At 41.0% G+C, this 17,310-nt stretch overlaps 1 protein-coding gene across 3 annotated transcripts; it reads right to left on the reverse strand.

The window, feature by feature from the left end:
- Positions 1–24: 24 nt before the first annotated feature.
- XB5960368.L (provisional ortholog of eva-1 homolog C L homeolog) lies at positions 25–17,038 on the reverse strand. 3 transcript variants are annotated; one of them, XM_018229623.2, is made up of 8 exons: positions 16,875–17,038; positions 9,833–10,032; positions 8,752–8,875; positions 8,110–8,262; positions 4,931–5,074; positions 3,023–3,094; positions 2,211–2,300; positions 25–821 (listed from the first exon to the last, which is right to left on the reverse strand). In XM_018229623.2, the coding sequence occupies exons 1-8, from the start codon at positions 16,957–16,959 to the stop codon at positions 430–432; spliced, it is 1,260 nt and encodes a 419-aa protein (XP_018085112.1). In that variant the 5' UTR covers positions 16,960–17,038; the 3' UTR covers positions 25–429. The 3 variants fall into 3 exon arrangements, with proteins under 3 accessions (XP_018085112.1, XP_041428495.1, XP_018085111.1); XM_041572561.1 differs by having other exon boundaries at positions 9,833–9,969; positions 16,875–17,032; XM_018229622.2 differs by lacking the exon at positions 2,211–2,300 and having other exon boundaries at positions 16,875–17,028.
- Between the last annotated feature and the right edge of the window lie 272 nt (positions 17,039–17,310).

Raw genomic sequence — 17,310 nt, forward strand, 5'->3', positions numbered from 1 at the left:
ACAGAGACATAGAATACACATAGATGAATGCATGACAATTTTATTATATTTCTTCAAATAAGTATTGTAAAGCATGGTTACACAAAGTGGATATATTGGTTTGCCTTTAAGCCTTTAAGGAGAAGGACTTTGAAAAATGGGATCAGCCATCTTGGTAGTGAGGAACAGTGTTTCTTACACTGTTGGATAGTGGCTATCTCTATTGTCTTGTCAACCATCTTGTAATCCAGTCTTGTTGCACTCTGTTATATTACTGAGAAAATGCTTTCTTGATGAGGAGGATTTAGTTAAAAGACTTAAGATTAATGGTTACAGGAATAATGTAAATGTCAGTTGTGGAAACCAGAATGTCCAGTCGGAATTAGGAACAAGAGAAATGGCATGAGCCATTCCATCGAAAGTAGATCAGAAACACACAAGGTGAAAAGTTTAGTTTGGCGATTCTTCAATCTTCTGGATGGCATAGGGACTGGCTTCCTTAGGTTTCCACATATCGTCAGCATTCTGGCTCCTTATGTGATTTGCTTCATCCTGGGGAGTTGTGGCTTCCGGGCTGAATATATTGTTAGGGAAAAGAAAGGATCGGCTGAGTCGACGAAAAGAAGATTCAGAAGAGCTGTCCTCATTGTCCCTGCTCTCGTCAATTCTCCGCACCACCAACTTTATTCCTCCCAACATCGGCTCCTCCGTCTTTTGTGGTTCCCAGAAAGCTTTCCTCATGTCTTTAAAAACTGTCATTTTTGGTGTAATGATACAGAGGAGCATCACTAAACCTGCAGTTACTCCACAGAGGAAGTAGAGAGCCACCTTCTCTGGCATATCTGTAAATGGATAAAAGAAAAAATATATATATTGTTATAGGAGTGCTTGTAACTGTGATCCTGGTCAAATAGCAGATACCCACATAATCAGTTCTAGGCCATAGTGGCAATGATATCATTTCAATAAAGAGACTGTTAATGTAAAACTGCCGGCTATTGCTTTTATCTGGTCTGTCTGTATAGGTATGGGACCTGCTATCCATAATGCTCAGGACCAGGGGTTTTACGGAATTTGGATCTTCATACCTTAAGTCTACTAGAAAACAATTCAAACATTAAATAAACCCAATAGACTGGGGTTGCTTCAAATGAGGATTAATTATATCTCTGTGTGGATCAAGTACAAGGTACTATTTTATTATTACAGTGAAAAAAGAAAATCATTTAAAAAAATGTGGATACTATGGAGTCTATGGGAGATGGCCTATCCGTAATTTGGAGCTTTCTGGATAACAGATTTGCAGATAACTGATCCCAGACCTGTATAGCCTTTGTTGTAGATCAATTTGTCAGGCTGTCCTGAAATTTATACCAGACTTTTATTTGCCCCATTTGTTTCAGTACTAGTTTCACCTACCCTAAATAAGGGTAATTCTGAGCTTTTTGGATGACAGGTTTCCAGATAACTGATCCGATACCTGCATCTGATATTGTTTAATTCATTCAAAAATGCAAGGATAATGGATCTTTCTGTAATTTGCATCTTCATACCTTGCCTACTAGAAAACCATTCAAACATTAAATAAACCCAATAGGCTGTTTTGCTTCAAATAAGTTTGGATCAAGTGCAAGGTACTGTATTATTATTACAGAGAAAAGAGAAATAATCTTTTAAAATCTGGATTATTTGGATAAAATGGAGTCAATGGGAGACGGTCTTCCTGTAATTCACAGCTTTCTGGATAACTGGTTTGCAGATAACAGATGGCAAGTGTATCTGCTCTCTGTGGTCTGTCCCTTTTTGCCTTGATCTTGTTACTTGGTGGTATGTATATATTTGTATTAAGACTATTGTGCATAATATACCAATTTGACTGATGTGTGTGTATACTGTATCTCTTTTCTATACACTATATAACAGAGAATTTTTAAAGTACCCCCTTTGTTTACTAAGTATTATTTTCTTTATTGAGTGTGCATCCCCTCTCTATTCTTATATATGACTGTGGGGTTATCCCGGGGTTATTTGCACCTCATATTTCTCAAAAAAATAGTTTTTTCTCCTTCCAATATTGGGAGTGCCCTCCATTAACTTATATTTGCAGATAACAGATCCCAAACATAGCTTTTGTTGTAGATCAATTTGTCAGGTGGCCCCATGTTAAACTGCTGAAATTTATATCAGACTTTATTTTGTCCCCATTTGTTTCAACACTAGTTTGCACCTACCCTGAATGAGGGCAAAGATTTCCAGACAACCATTAAGTATCATCACATCCTCGGTGAGCCTGGACAGTCTAGGGCCAGTGTACCAACCACCTGTGGTGACAAGTCAATAGGTGCAAATGGGGGCAGAGCATTGCATTCGCAGTTTCTGTTTTGTACATGAGGCTATGGAAAGCAGTTTTACAAAATAACTATAAAGCAGGCAGCTGATTCACATGTAGAAGAAAGGGAACACATTACACCATAGCCTTATACACAAGATATTAGTTGTATTACTGAGGGACTGTATTATTAAGCAGCAGAAAACATATTAGCTTGATGATACTGAGGATGATTTACTAACATAGTTGATACATTGAGTATAGATAGGTGTCTTAAGGATGTAAATTTGACCATTGCAGCAACTAATTAGATCTTTGGTTTTTTTTTTTTAAAGTTGGCCAGATACGTGGAGATCTACTTATTTGGCCACCTGGGAGCTGGAACAAGTTGGGCAGATGGGTAATAATTCCATCAAAAATTCCATAATGGGTAATAATAAGAAGTCTTCAAGAAGCCAATGTTTGTTTTTTTATGTGGCAGTCCTGAAATCAGTCCCCAGACTCTGCCAGCAGGGGTCTGAGACATCTACTTTTATTAACCCATGTTTGACCAGCTAATGGTTGGTGGGTATGGGTAACTGCACTGCTGAAATTATTGTGCCTATGTTAGCAAATCAGAAAACCTTTCGAAAATATCTGTTATTGTAAAAAAAACAGGTAGGTCATTCTATCCTCAAGTGATTGTTAAAGAAACAGACAACAAGAGCTTCTCACCATGAGTATAATCGGACAGGGCAAATGGATCATGGGAGATTGTACCAAACTCTTCCAGAAGTCGTCTAGGAACTGGAACCAAAACAGAGACAAAGGAGAGATAACACTACTCATGCATTGCTTTTATAGGCAGTCAGACCAATGACACATACTGTATAATGTTTGTCTGCCTTTACATGTCAGTAGGTAAGAAAATGCCAAATACCTTTCTGTGCCCCATGACATTTAGATGAATGCAACTCATCTCTTATCAGCTTCCATTCATCTAAATGACAGGTGCCAAAGAGAGGTATGGGGTGTTTCTCTGCTGGCTGAAATACACTGGGAATAAACATTAAAGTGGACCTGTCACCCAGACACAAAAATCTGTATAATAAAAGTCCTTTTCAAATTAAACATGAAATCCAATTTCTATTTTTTATTAAAGCATTCATAGCTGCTGTAAGCTCATTTAAAAATCTCAGATGTCAATCAAATATTGTCTGCCCCTCCTCTATGCCATGGGCATAGAGGCGGGGCAGACAATTACTTTCACTTTCCATTCAGCACTTCCTAGATGTCACTGCTCTCCACACATTCCCCTGTTCTCTTTACCATTTAATTGTGTAGCCAGGGCATGGGAATGGACATCGGGTCCCCCATTCTGGTGCACAATCAAGATTCTGAGATGATGCAAGGCTTTCCTTAAAAACAGTGTCCACAAAATGGCTGCTGCCTGCTTGCTAACATTTTAAATTCCCAGACTGAAGGAAACACGATTCAAATAATTTATACAGTGTAATTAAAGTTCATTTTGCTTGACTAATGTGGATTTTGAATAATTTTTTTGGGAGACGGGTCCCCTTTAAATGAGAGTTTTTTTAATTGAAGGAAATAATATTCCCCTATGGAAGTGATTGAACTTTCAGCATATTTAGCAAGTTTGGCCAGGAATTACCTAAGTATAATGATAAAAATGAGTAATTTGAAAAGTGTCATCCCCAGGAGATCAGGTGCTACAGGGACTTTGTAGGGGTTACATCTTTCCTATGTACTGTATTATCAGCTATGAATACAGCTGACTAGAGGGACCAATTCTGCTTTAAATAAATTATATGTACATGTACGAGATAGAAATAAATATCAGGTTGAATTAAATTAATTTATATTTTAGCATTACTGGAAGAAATGATACTGACACATTTCAGCTTTTTACAGAAGTTTGTCAAAGACCAAGGTAATTAAATCTTTGATCAGCTCCCCCCCAAACCCAAAATCTCAGCTTCACCAGAGAATACAAAGCATTTACCTAGATAGACTTTTAAAGTGATACTGACACATGCTTGCATTTTACAGGTGTATGTTAAAGTACCACTTCCAGCCTACCGGGCCTATGACCCGCTCGCTAACATGGCAGATTTATCAACAGCAGCAGAAGGTGTGTTGGGTTCTGACACAGGTAAAAAATGAGGTGGGTTTCATTTTAGAAGTAATAGCGCTAGATAGTAATTAAATATGCCTAACAGAGTCACACAGCAGCAAATCCATGCAACTGAAAAAGAAAAACTTGTAAACTTGTCAGCTTGTCTTGTATCTATTTTGGTGACTTTGCCCCTTTTTCCAAATTTGTGCTCTTGTTTTGTCCCATAGCACACATACAAAGGGAATTCATATAGAAAATGTGCATTCTAGGAATGATACCTTTTTGCATTTCTCCCTCTGTGTGTTTTTGGAGACCGTGTACAGCCACCTATTTTATCATGTTGGTATCTTCAAGATTAATAAGTGGTTGCTATAGTGTGTGTATACTAGTAGTAAATGACAGAGAGAAAGTATTCTGTAAGTGTTGCTCTGAGATCTGTAAAGTATGTGCCATCCTCATTGGTTTAAGTATTGCAGAGACCCCAACCAGCAACATTTGGTTCTCACCACATGTGTAAGAGACAGTTAGGTATTTCGGCACGCCTGGAAAACACGGGTCTCCAAATGTTTTGGTGTCAGCTGTGATGGTGCAGTTATGTCTGCGATGACATATCCTGGAGACTTTCCTTAAAGCTGTCTGAGCAGAACACTCTGAAGAGATTAAAACAAAGATGGAGTAATAAAAACCTAGTTATGGGTTGACACAAAGGAGCACACAGATATTAGAAATAACTGCTAAGACACAAGGGGTCCTTTACAGTAACCATGGGTGGAAATCCTACAGCATTAAGGGGAGGAAAATCACCATTCCTAGTGTCAATTCAATAAGCACTTGTGTCTGGGGACAGCCGCAAGTCATGAGGGGCACCTTGCAGTCTTCACCCACTGGTGCTCCCAAACTTGTAAGTCTGAATGGCAGCGAGTTATGGAGGTTTGAGAAGTTATGCTTAAATGCCTCCTCCATATGTCCCTTATGAATACTGTGATGCCAGAGTTCGGCAGTGAAGCATTCATGAGGGGCGAATGTTATTTAGGCCTGTACAAGACTCATACTTGAAGTCAAATTGTAGTGACATAAAAGAGAAATCAATATAAAAAGGAAAAGTCCTTCTTTCCATAGGACGGTGATGTGGCGTGACAAAGTTACCTATACCATCTGTCTAACCGAGCTGTTAAGGAAGCAGAGAAAGAGGAATGTTTTTTTTAGTTTTGTATCATAATTTAATTTATAGTTGAACTGTGGTGTGAAATGTGGTGTGCAAAAATAAATATCCGTAAAAGGCAATCTAAACAGTGGTTGGGTGAGTACCATACATCATGCATTTATACCAGTAAGCTTGTATTTACTGATTTGCTTAAGAAGCATCAGTGCTAGTGACAAGAGGCAGAATGTTGATCTGTAAATATAAAACAACTATGGATCAGTAGTTGGAAATGCAAAATATGGTCTAAAGCACCATGTCTTGCACTAAGTACATCATCATAAAGTCATCATAAAGATTTGTTAACTTGCCAGGAAAGTGTAAAGCTTGGTAGATTTCAGGCTGCCTTGGCTGTATTTGTTAAAGGTAGAGGAATACATAAGGATATATTTTGTAGAAAAAACTCTTTACTTGAACTTAAAGGTTTCCCTGAGATTTTTATCCTCTTATGGAGAAAACTGTACAACTGGACACTTCTCACCTTGAACGGATGACAATGTGGAACCAGTAGAAGGGTTCTTTGCCTATAAAACTTCTAGTGTTTATACATGTTTTTGATGAGGTAATAAGATGTTGGAAGGTGGGGGAGCAGTAGATGTGATCTATACCGTGCCCCACAAACGACTGCTTTCTAAACTAAGACTGTTGGGCTTAATGAAGTCGTTTGCACATGGATAGGAAACTGGCTACAGGATCGGGTACAGAGGGTGGTTGTTAATGGTACATTCTCTACTTGTAAGGTTCTTAGTGGGGTCCCTCAGGGCTCAGTGCTGTGTCCACTTTTATTTAACTTGTTCAAATATGACTTATGGGAGGGTATTGTAAGTAATCTATCAGTGTTTGCAAATGACCCAAAACTATCCATCCCAATTAATTCCATCCAGGATAAGGCATCCTTGCAACAGGATCTTGACAAACTGGTAACCTGGGCAAGTGGCAAATTAGAGTCAGTGCTGATAAATGTAAAGTCATGCGAATGGAATGTAAAAATGCCACTGCACTAGGCAAATCCATAATGGAAGAGGACCTTGGCTGCAGCAAACAATGCCAGTCAGCAGCATTAAGGGCAAATAAGGTCTTAAGCTGTATTAAAAGTGGCATTGATTAATGGCAGGAACGGGTAATTTTTCCACTGTATAGAGCACTGGTAAGGCCTCCTCTAGAATATACTGTACAGTTTTGGTCTGTAGAATATACTGTACAGTGCTCAAACAGGACATTATTGAATTAGAGAGGGTACAGAGAAGGGCAACTAAGCTGGTAAAAGGTATGTAAAATCTTAGCTATGAGGAAAGACTGGGCAAATTGGGGATGCTCACACTGGAGAAGAGGTGATATGATAACTATGAATAATTATATAAGGGGATCATATAATAATCTCTCTAATACTTTATTTACCAGTAGGTCTTTCCAGCTCATGCATGGTCACCCAATACAATTAGAAGAGAAGGTTCTGCCTAAATATTTGGAAGGGTTTTTTTTTTTTTTTACAGTGAGAGCTGTGACGATGAGGGGGTATATTTAACAAAGAGTGAAGTTAGAGATCTCCACAGTCCACAGAGTAAAATACAGCCTCTCTCCATTCATTTCTATGGGATTTTTAAAGGTGTATTTATCAAATGGTAAACTTTCACTATCACCCTTTGATAAATACACCTTTAAAAATCCCATAGGAATGAATGAAGAGAGTCTGTATTTCATTCTGTGGACTGTGGAGATCTCTAACTTCACTCTTTGATAAATATACCCTGAGGAATTCTCTCCCTGGATCAGTCATACAGGCTGATACATTAGATAGCTTTAAGAAGCAGTTGGATGACTTTTTATCAACTCAGGCAATACAGGGTTATGGAAGATAGCTCATAGAACAAGTTGATCCAAGGACTAGTCTGATTCAGGAAGAAATTGGAGAGGCTTTTTTTTCCTTTCCTCCGGATCAACTAACAGTTAGGCAGGTTAAAATAGAGTTAAAAGATTGAACTAGATGGACGTGTTTCTATGTCAGTGATCCCCAACCAGTAGCTCATGAGCAACAAGTTGCTCCCCAACCCCTTGGATGTTGCTCTCCGTGGCCTCAAAGCAGGTGCTTATTTTTGAATTTCAGGCTTGGAGGCAAGTTTTGGTTGCATAAAAACCAGATATCCTGCCAAATAGAGACTCCTGTAGACTTCCAATCCACAAAGGGGCTACCAATAGCCAATCACAACCCTTATTGGCACCACCCAGGAACATTTTTCATGCTTGTGTTGCTTCCCATATCTTTTTATATCTGAATGTTGCTCTCGAGTGAAAAAGGTTGGGGACCCCTGTTCTATGTTATATTGTGTTGTTCCAAGTACTATCTCCATTGTGAAAACAGGAACTAGTTGCTTCCCAACTGAAGACAAATGGAGATGATTTATAGTAATTTCTGTACTGTGATTTCTGTGGGATCATCTTGCAGTGGAATCTGAAGTGCGGCACGGAGATAAGGCAGACACTTACCATAATCCGGGATTGTCCTGTTTTCAAGCTCACATTCTATTTTCTTTTTTTGTGTTCTTCCATAGTGAGCTGAGTATATCGACAACAGAGAATTGTTCTTGCAGGTAAGATAAAGTTGTTCATTCTCACAAATGCTTCTTACTTTGTAATGATCTTAAAAATAATAGAACAATGCAGAGTCATTTTGGCTATGTAGTGGGCACTTATACTGGCAGTGGTAGTCACTATTGCCCCATTAAGTCACATATGGAGGCCTTCTCAAATACAGATAGCAAGACACATATTGCACGTGTATTCTGCAGGACTGGACAATGCAAAGCAGCCCTTCTAACAATTCTGCAACACAACTGAATTGACAACATGAAGCCCCTGAATACCTTGTATAGGTAGAGGTATTTGTGAAGATCCTTTTACCAAAAATCCACTACCAACATGCTAGTGGATGAGATACTTAACAATTCCCCACCTTGCATGCCATGTCCATAAAGTCCTTGGGTATTAGATTCAAATAAATCATATATTTTTTGTTTATTCCACAATTGCCCAATATGTATATTATAATTTAACATATATTGGTCTCATGGTATCTGCAATTTCATCAGACATCCGTAATAACAAAAGGAACTTTATGGCGCAACCCACCTGGCTTACACTTGTAGGACACCAGCAAGTACTTATGAGTCCCAGGACATGGATCTGATCCAAAAATTCGACTGTTGACTGAGAAATGACAGGACCGCCTGTCCTGACATTCATCATGAAGTTTCTTGACATGAAAATAACAAGATTGACTTATTTTTCAGATTACCCACAAATGAAGCGAACAGCAGACTTTATAACAAGGACACAGACTTCTTGCATCTCGTTATGTAAGTTCCATAATCTTCTTGAAATGAAAACTAGTATCTTGCTACGGCTTTGACAGTGAAAGAGAAACCATGTTGGTATCACTATAGTCAGGCCCTCCAATATATAACTTATGTTTTTGCAGCAGAATATACAGTGCAAAGGTGGTTCAACCAAAATCAGCCCATAACAGTTCAGATGGTGAAATATTATTGGTTAAGGATATGATAAGATTCTATTAACATGCTGCTGCCTATATATTCATTGTGCAGTGTCACCTCTCTGCAGCCATGCATGTCTTTATGATAACTTACCAAAAACTTGTGGGGATTCTGAAGTAAGAATAAAACTTAGGGAAGTCAGAGCCAGCCTCTTACAAATACAAGAAAGACCAGTCTACCATTTACCTGAAGGCACACCGACATTTAGTAGACTGATGTCTGGAGACATCTATATTCGATTTAACAATGATAGTGAAATAGCGAAGGTTTAGCTTAGGGAGAGTAAACCACAACACATAAAGAAATATGACCAAATGCATGCTTTCGACTGACTGCCATTTTGAGTCATTAGAGCCCCCAGAGACCAAAGTGCTATATCTAATCTGGTTGACCAATGTCATGGAGTTTGACCTTTGAAACTTTTAACCTTATTATAACCTCTCAATGTATATACAATGATATGATACCTTTTATTGGCTTACATATTTGATTGTAAAATGTAAGCTTTCGGAACAACTAAAGTCCCTGCTTCAGGAATGTTATCTGACTGCATATACATTTACATTTTGTTCAAGTAGACCTTGTGGTTGGGCACAGGCTCCTTGTAAATCCCATATATATTTACAATAATGCAAACAGAAAATATAATGATGTACCTGAAGCGTGTTGGGAGAGCTACAGAACATGTTTTCTTCCGAACCTCCAAATATGGAAGGGCAAAGGTTCTGGCTGGAAATCCTCCGTCCATAAAAAGCAGAGAGGATGCTGACTGTTGTCCTATGAGGACAAGAAACTGAGACAGAATCTCCATCACATGCATGAATGGTGTGGGTCTTCAGGACCTTTTGTAGGTAGGCTAGGGTTAAACAACACAGGTTGAGGTTTCATTGTTGTTTTTTAAATGTAGAACTTTCCTCACAAGCTGCCGTGTTTAGATGGATCACTCATCACTATAAATATTAATTGCCTGGGTTCTTAATATAGTGAAATATAAACAAAAGCAATAGCACACCACAGGACTTTAAAAATAAAGCAAAATAATTTTATATTAGTATCCCAAACATTTCTTTTACATAGTCTTTAAAGGACAATTAAGGCTACTTTATTAGCTGCCCAGCAAGGTTGGTGCTCCTCCTTAAAATGCTCACCAGCCCCCGTGGTAGATTTGGCAGGGCCACCACTACCTCCCCTGATCACCCTGCTAAATATGACCAATTGAATTTTTTTTAAATGCAGGCAAGGTTTACTGATATAAAAGAAAGTCTGAGGCTGGCAGACGTTGTTGGGTTACAGCAAATTGATACACTGATAATTTAGGGGCTATTACTTTGGTATGTCCCATCTGCTTCTGCTGCTTTACCCATGGGAAAAGAGTTTATTGCTTCTGTGATTTCTATCACCGTTTATTTTGCATCCAAGAACTGTCTATATTCATGTGGAAGTGCTGGGAGCGTAATACTATCTAAGAAGGTGTCCATAAATCCTACTTCCTCAGGCAGTTGGGAGGAGTATAGTGAGGAATAGAATTGCTTAAGTGTGTTTGATCTCATCTGGGTCTGTAGTTAAAGGTGGCCATACATGGAGAGATCCGCTCGTTTGGCGATGTCGCCAAACGAGCGGATCTCCCTCCGATATGCCCACCTTGAGGTGGGCAATATCGGGCTGATCCGATCGTGGGCCCTAGGGCCCAACGATCGGATCCTAACGATGCCCAAACGGGCGGTCAGATCGCGGGACCGCATCAACGAATAGATGCGGCCGCGATCTGTCCCATCCGATCGAGATCTGCCCGACTTTCGGCCAGATCTCGATCGGTGAAGCCCGTCGCGGGGCCCCATACACGGGCCAATAAGCTGCTGACACGGTCTGTCGGCAGCTTTTATTGGCCCGTGCATGGCCACCTTAATGTACCTTGTGCATTTTTTAGGGCCGTAATTGTTGTAGGTGGGTTTTGCGAGCGGATCTCCCTCCGATATGCCCACCTTGAGGTGGGCAATATCGGGCTGATCCGATCGTGGGCCCTAGGGCCCAACGATCGGATCCTAACGATGCCCAAACGGGCGGTCGGATCGCGGGACCGCATCAACGAATAGATGCGGCCGCGATCCGACGGGATTTTCTGTCCCATCCGATCGAGATCTGCCCGACTTTCGGCCAGATCTCGATCGGTGAAGCCCGTCGCGGGGCCCCATACACGGGCCAATAAGCTGCTGACACGGTCTGTCGGCAGCTTTTATTGGCCCGTGCATGGCCACCTTAATGTACCTTGTGCATTTTTTAGGGCCGTAATTGTTGTAGATGGGTTTTGTGAGCGGGCCACATACGCAAGTAGTTTTCCTGCCACTTCCTCCTGCTTAAACACCCTGGCTTTGGCAAAAAAATGCTTATACTGCGCTTTGTCATGCATTAGTTTAGCATACTGTTCTTGTATAGTTTTCAGCTGCTCTATTGATGATGCTGCGGGGTGGCTTACCAGTTCTTTCTCCACTTCCAGCATTCTTATTTCCAATTGGGATTGCACCCTTTTAGTTTGTCTTTCAATAATCTCTGCATTGAGAGTGCCTCTAAGGTAGGCTTTGAAGGCATCCCACATAATAAGCTGGTCTGGGCTTAATAGGTTTAGCTGGAAAACTTCTGCTATTGTCTGGTCTAGCTGTGTTTGGTTATCCAACAAGTTTAGCTATATGGGGTTAAGTGACCATCTCATGGTTGTGGGGTCCTGGATAGACTTAGGGTTAGTACTAGTGGCGAGTGGTCGGATACCCCTCTTGCTCTATAAGAAATGTGGCTTATTAAGGGTAAGGTTTTGTGGGTCACTAAGGCCATGTCAATTCTTGACATGGTTAAGTGTGAGGCTGAAAAACAGGAGTACTGTTGGGTTGCTAGATATGTATGCCTCCATGCTTCTACCATTCCCAGGGAGCTCACCAGGTTATTGAAATTTGTGGGTTTTCCCCCCGTTGTTTTGCCATTTTTGTGCCATCTGTCTAGTTCGGAGTTCAGCACTTTATTATAATCTCCCATTGCAATCAAGTATGCTCTAGGGTGGGACCCCTGAAACTCTGCTAGTTGAGTCACTATATCTATACAGTATATGTATGGAGGGGGGATATATATACAGATGCAATTATTATCTAGTGTTTAGCAATGTACCCATGCACGAATATAAATCTTCCCAATAGGTCCATGCCTACCTCTTGCAGTTGAAATGGGACTGTTTTTGCAATAAGTAATGCATGTGTAGCATGTGTGGCATGGTATTGCCAGCCGACCCATGTTTTTTTGGATAGAATCTTGCTCCCTACTAAATGAGTTTCCTGGAGGCATACCAGTTTAGCGTTTTCCTTTTTGATTCAATCCATTACCAGCCGCCTCTTGATCGGGTCATTCAGCCCCCTGACATTCCAACTTAATACCTTACATAACATTTCCAATTTTTGTCATATTTAACAACATTGCCTTGCCTGACATAAACAACCAACAAGTAAGTCCCCGTCCCATTATTTCCCTCCCCATCTACCATATCCCCAACTTTGGGTAGATTTAAGCCCCTAACTCAGATAAAAATAAATTTTTCTTGAATTCAGGCTGGTTCGCCTGCTGAGTCCCTAGCTTGGAAACTCGTGAGTTGCCTGCTCCTTTCCACCCCTGCCTAGGCTGGGCTTTTAATTTTTGCCATTACCCCTTTTTTTTGGGATATATATAAATTTATATATATATATATATATATATATATATATATATATATATATATATATATATATATATATATATATATATATATATATATATATATATATATATTTATTTATTTTTTTTATTTTTTTTTACCCCCCCTTTGTAAACTTGCTGCCTTCTATTGCTGCTGGGTTGTTACAGGATTTGGTCTTCCCCCAAAGTCTCATTGTGTAAGTCCAATTGGTAGCCGCAGACTGTTGTTGTCCAATGTTTTGTATACAGGGGTCTGTATTGTTGTGTATGAAACAACCGATGTCCCAATGGTACTTGCCTGCGTCCGCCTACGCAGCGGCCGTTGTTTACAATCCTGTTGAGCTTTTAGGTGTACATCTTGGGGTGATTCCGGGGGGTGCGTTTCTTTCCCTCTTCCACTACTGTCTGCCGTCCAGCCAGTTGTTTACCTTTTGCGGGTTGGTGAAAAAGAGGGTTCTGCCATCCGCTATAACTCTGTCTGGCAGGATACATCATGGCGTATTCAAGCTTGACCTCTTTGAGTCTTCTTTTGGCTTTGCCCTTTGGAACCTAAGAGACCTCTCTGATGAAGTACATAGTTACATAGAGCTAGCATTTCTTTTTTTAAACTGATGTAAACCAATAAAGGATGATTTTTTAACTAATAATCTATTTGAGCGATCCTTTCGACTTTGGTGTGCGCTGCAACGACTTGGATGTGAATGGGTCTCATTATCTCCTCCACTGTGCTCACCCTGGTCTCCAGCTCGCCAGTGCGATCACATAGTTTCTGCATGTCCTGCTTTATTATGGACAGATCGATCTTTATCTCTTCTGTTTTGGAGGTTATTAATGTTGTACAAGTATCTTTTGACGCTTGTATCTTGTGGTGTAGGTCTAATAGCGTTAGCTCTGCTGGGGCTGGCGATGCGGGCGGGGAGACCTTCGCTGTGCAGATACCGCTGGATCATTTCCATCTTGTGTTTCTCTGCTACCCCTTGCGTACTTGTCTAGGTGGTTTGCCGCTTCTGAATCATGTTTCTGCGCTCTGTTCTGCCCCATTATTAGTCCTCTGTGGAAGAGGGTCCAACTGGTCACTTTGATGTTCCGTGTTTGCGCTGGTATGGCAGTTAAATTAGGATAAAAGGCCTGGGCAATGGAGCGTTCAGCAAGTTCGACTACTCACATCAGATGCTGGCCACGCCCTCAAGTGCATATTTTTAAAGAAGAGAAATGCTGGCCTGATGTAAGAAAGTCCTGAGTGACAGATATTTAGCCCCCCTTGGAGAGCATGTGGGTGACAAAATAGTTCTTCTTCTCTACTAAACATTACAAAAGTGCCAAACTAGTGTAGGGCGTGTAAAGATACCTTTCCTCTCCCCTCTGCTACAAGTACTACCCACCACATTTGTTTTTGTGCAGAAGGCCTACAGGGGAGAACTGCTGCAGGGAGAATCAGGCAGAGATGGGTGATGGTGTAAGTGGCCTCCATGCACATAGAAAGTAAAGCGGGAACCTAAGTGTCAAAAAAGCACCCTCTTTTCAGAATACAGAAGAAAAGGGAGCCCTTTGGCTCTGAAGGCTAACCAAAGCATACTCTTCTCAGAAAGTTCCAGGACTGCCACTTCAGTTGGGATTTTCCACCAGATCAGAGGCCATAGAAGCTGCAGGTCAGTGTGTAGTCAATATAGTTTACATTTCCAATGCAAATAAACCTTTTAACAGTTGTGAATGTGGTTCTGATAAGTTCCTAGGAAGGGGTATTATAACACGATCTGCCCTAAACCTGGGTGGAAGTAATTTTTGATTTATTGCATATTATTGATAATTTATTGTTATACCTGCTCTCTCATATAGCTGAGATAATAAACTTTTTTAAGTGCCAAAAAGGAAAGTCAGTGCAGGACTTCCTACAATAACATGAGAGGGCTTTATGCATAAAAGCAAGGAATTGTGTATCAGAGCTAGACTGTAGACACAATCTTGGTTTGGTAAAAAAATTGTTTAAGGGACTAAAATTTCTGCTGTTTCCATTTGGACACAAGGAATCACCAGGTGTAAGTGACCACTCTGCCTTAGTGATCTTGGTGAGGAAAGCAGCTGACTGACATTACAAGATAACAGGGGAATGTGAGACAATGCTAGGCTTTGCTTGACCATACTGTGATGCTTCTGGCCGCACAAGCAGATACAGGAAGATTAGTCGCCCCAGCGAGAAATCTCCTCTTCTTCAGGTCGACAATCTCCCAAAAATGCCTTCCCCTTGCCCTCCACCAGCTAAAATGAAAATCGCCTGGGGGAAGGCATACGCGCTGCTTCGTTTTCCGAAGTCACCCGAAGTTTCCTTGTGAGGCAACTTCGGACGACTTCAGAAAACAAAGCGTTGCTGGGGTGACTAATCTCCCCGAATCTGCTCGTGTGGCCAGACCCTAATAGGCATAATGTAGTACTGAGAGTCAAATAACAGGTCTTGCTTCAGATCCAACCACACACAGGCTCAGACTGCCCAGTGGGCCATGGCCCTGGTAGGCTACATCAAAGAAAAATTCTTATCAGAATTCCACCATAAACCTGTGCTAAGGAGTCGAAGCCCAAGGCTGAGCACGCAACAGCACAATAGAAGACACCAGGGTTATTTTCTGACCCTCCTTCCTAATGTAGACATGCACTGGCAAATCTTTATCATTTATCTGGCATATGACTTTTCCTACTGACTATAATCACTTGCAGCTTTTCAGTGAGCGGGTCACAACTCAAAGACTCAATGTAACACAACATATAACTCTAGTAGTAAATCATTGATGCTGTGTGCTTTATCACTTAGAACCTTAATTTATTTTTTTATCTCTTTTGGAATTACAATTCAGAAATATGCACATCTGCTTTTCATGGAAGTTTCTTAATACAGTTATGAGGAACCACTGTAAAAAGCAGGTTACATAACCTATGGGCTGTGATGTACATAATGTTATTAACCCCTGGTTCAGGGTTGGACTGGTCTGCCGGAATACCGGGAGAAATCCTAATGGGCCCCAGTCCTGATGGTCCTTGCCAGCCAGGGCCCCATTGCTGATGGGCCCCCAGAGCCCCAGTCCTAATGTGCTCCTCTGGCTAGGACCTCAGTCCTGGTTAGTTGCGTGGTACCTGTTGCCCCCACAGGCTCCACAGAGACAGAACTACTGTTAAGCACCTTCAATATTTCACCACTTGGGGTGCAACTTGCATTGGGTGGGGTACCTACAGAATACCTGTAAAGTTGTTTTGTTGGTTTAGTTTAGTTGGTTTTGGGCAGAAAGACCCCAGATCCCTGACTATACAGGAGGTCCACAGGTACCCAGCATGGGTACACGGGCCAATTACAGGTTCACATTCCACCCACCTCCAGATGTTAGACTAACCTTTTCCCCCTGACCTGTTTGATTAGCCTCTAATGGGACATGACTATGAAATGAGAGGGTTAAAGAGGTTTAAAAAAATATTGTTATGGTCAGGGAGTTGAAGGTGGAAGCTGGAGTAAATGGCACATGGTGTATAAAGAGAATGGCTTGTGGAACAAGGGAGGACAGAGGGGAGAACAGCACAAAGGAGATGGGAAAGATAAAGATCAATGGCACTTTAGGGTAGCAGAAGGTTAAAAACAGACCAGCAGAAGTAAACAACAATATTTTTAACAGGGTAAAAGCATATTGGTAAAACCAGGCTGGCGGGTGGCACCATAACCCAAAGTTTCAACAGCAGTTGGTATTTGCTGGAGGTTGGGGGGGGGGGTAGAAAGTGTTATCATCTGGAGTGGTGGGGCTTTGAGGTCAGATGCTTTGGTGGACCTTGGGTACCCCAGTCTGACACTGCCCTGCTTTATACAACAGCTTTAGTAGCTGATTCAGTTATGGGCAAAGTACAATGTAACTTCTTTTAATTTCCCTAAGGGAAAAACATTCACAAAGCTGTGTGTTTCCAGGGCAGACAATAATATCCATAGACCCTCCAGTATCCCAAAATAATTCTTACCTGAAAATTCATTTGCAGCTCCTGTGAAACCAGGGAGTAAAATGAAGGTGAACATTACCCAAGCAGGAGCGTGCAAGGTTGGCATGGCTGCAGATCTGTGGTACCAGGCTGAAGTAGCCAGGGCATTATGTCAGGCAACTGCTCACTGTCCTCATGAAGACAAGGCCCTCTTTATTAAGGGAATAAACAAGTATTCTGAATAAACAAGTATTCATCCGCTCACTGCAAATTACACTAAAAAGCCATTGACAGTTCTGCGTTTTCTTGATTCATTGATCAGGGACAAAATGTGCCCAGGTACTGTGACCTGGGCACATTTAGGTGCCATTCAGGTTCTAAAAGTGGACAATATTCTAGTAATTTGCTGTTAAATTACCCAAGCAGGAGCGTGCAAAGTTGGCATGGCTGCAGAACTGTGGTACCAAGCTGAAGTAGC

The sequence above is a fragment of the Xenopus laevis genome, chromosome 8L, assembly GCF_017654675.1.
Source record: "Xenopus laevis strain J_2021 chromosome 8L, Xenopus_laevis_v10.1, whole genome shotgun sequence".
Lineage (NCBI taxonomy): Eukaryota > Metazoa > Chordata > Amphibia > Anura > Pipidae > Xenopus > Xenopus laevis.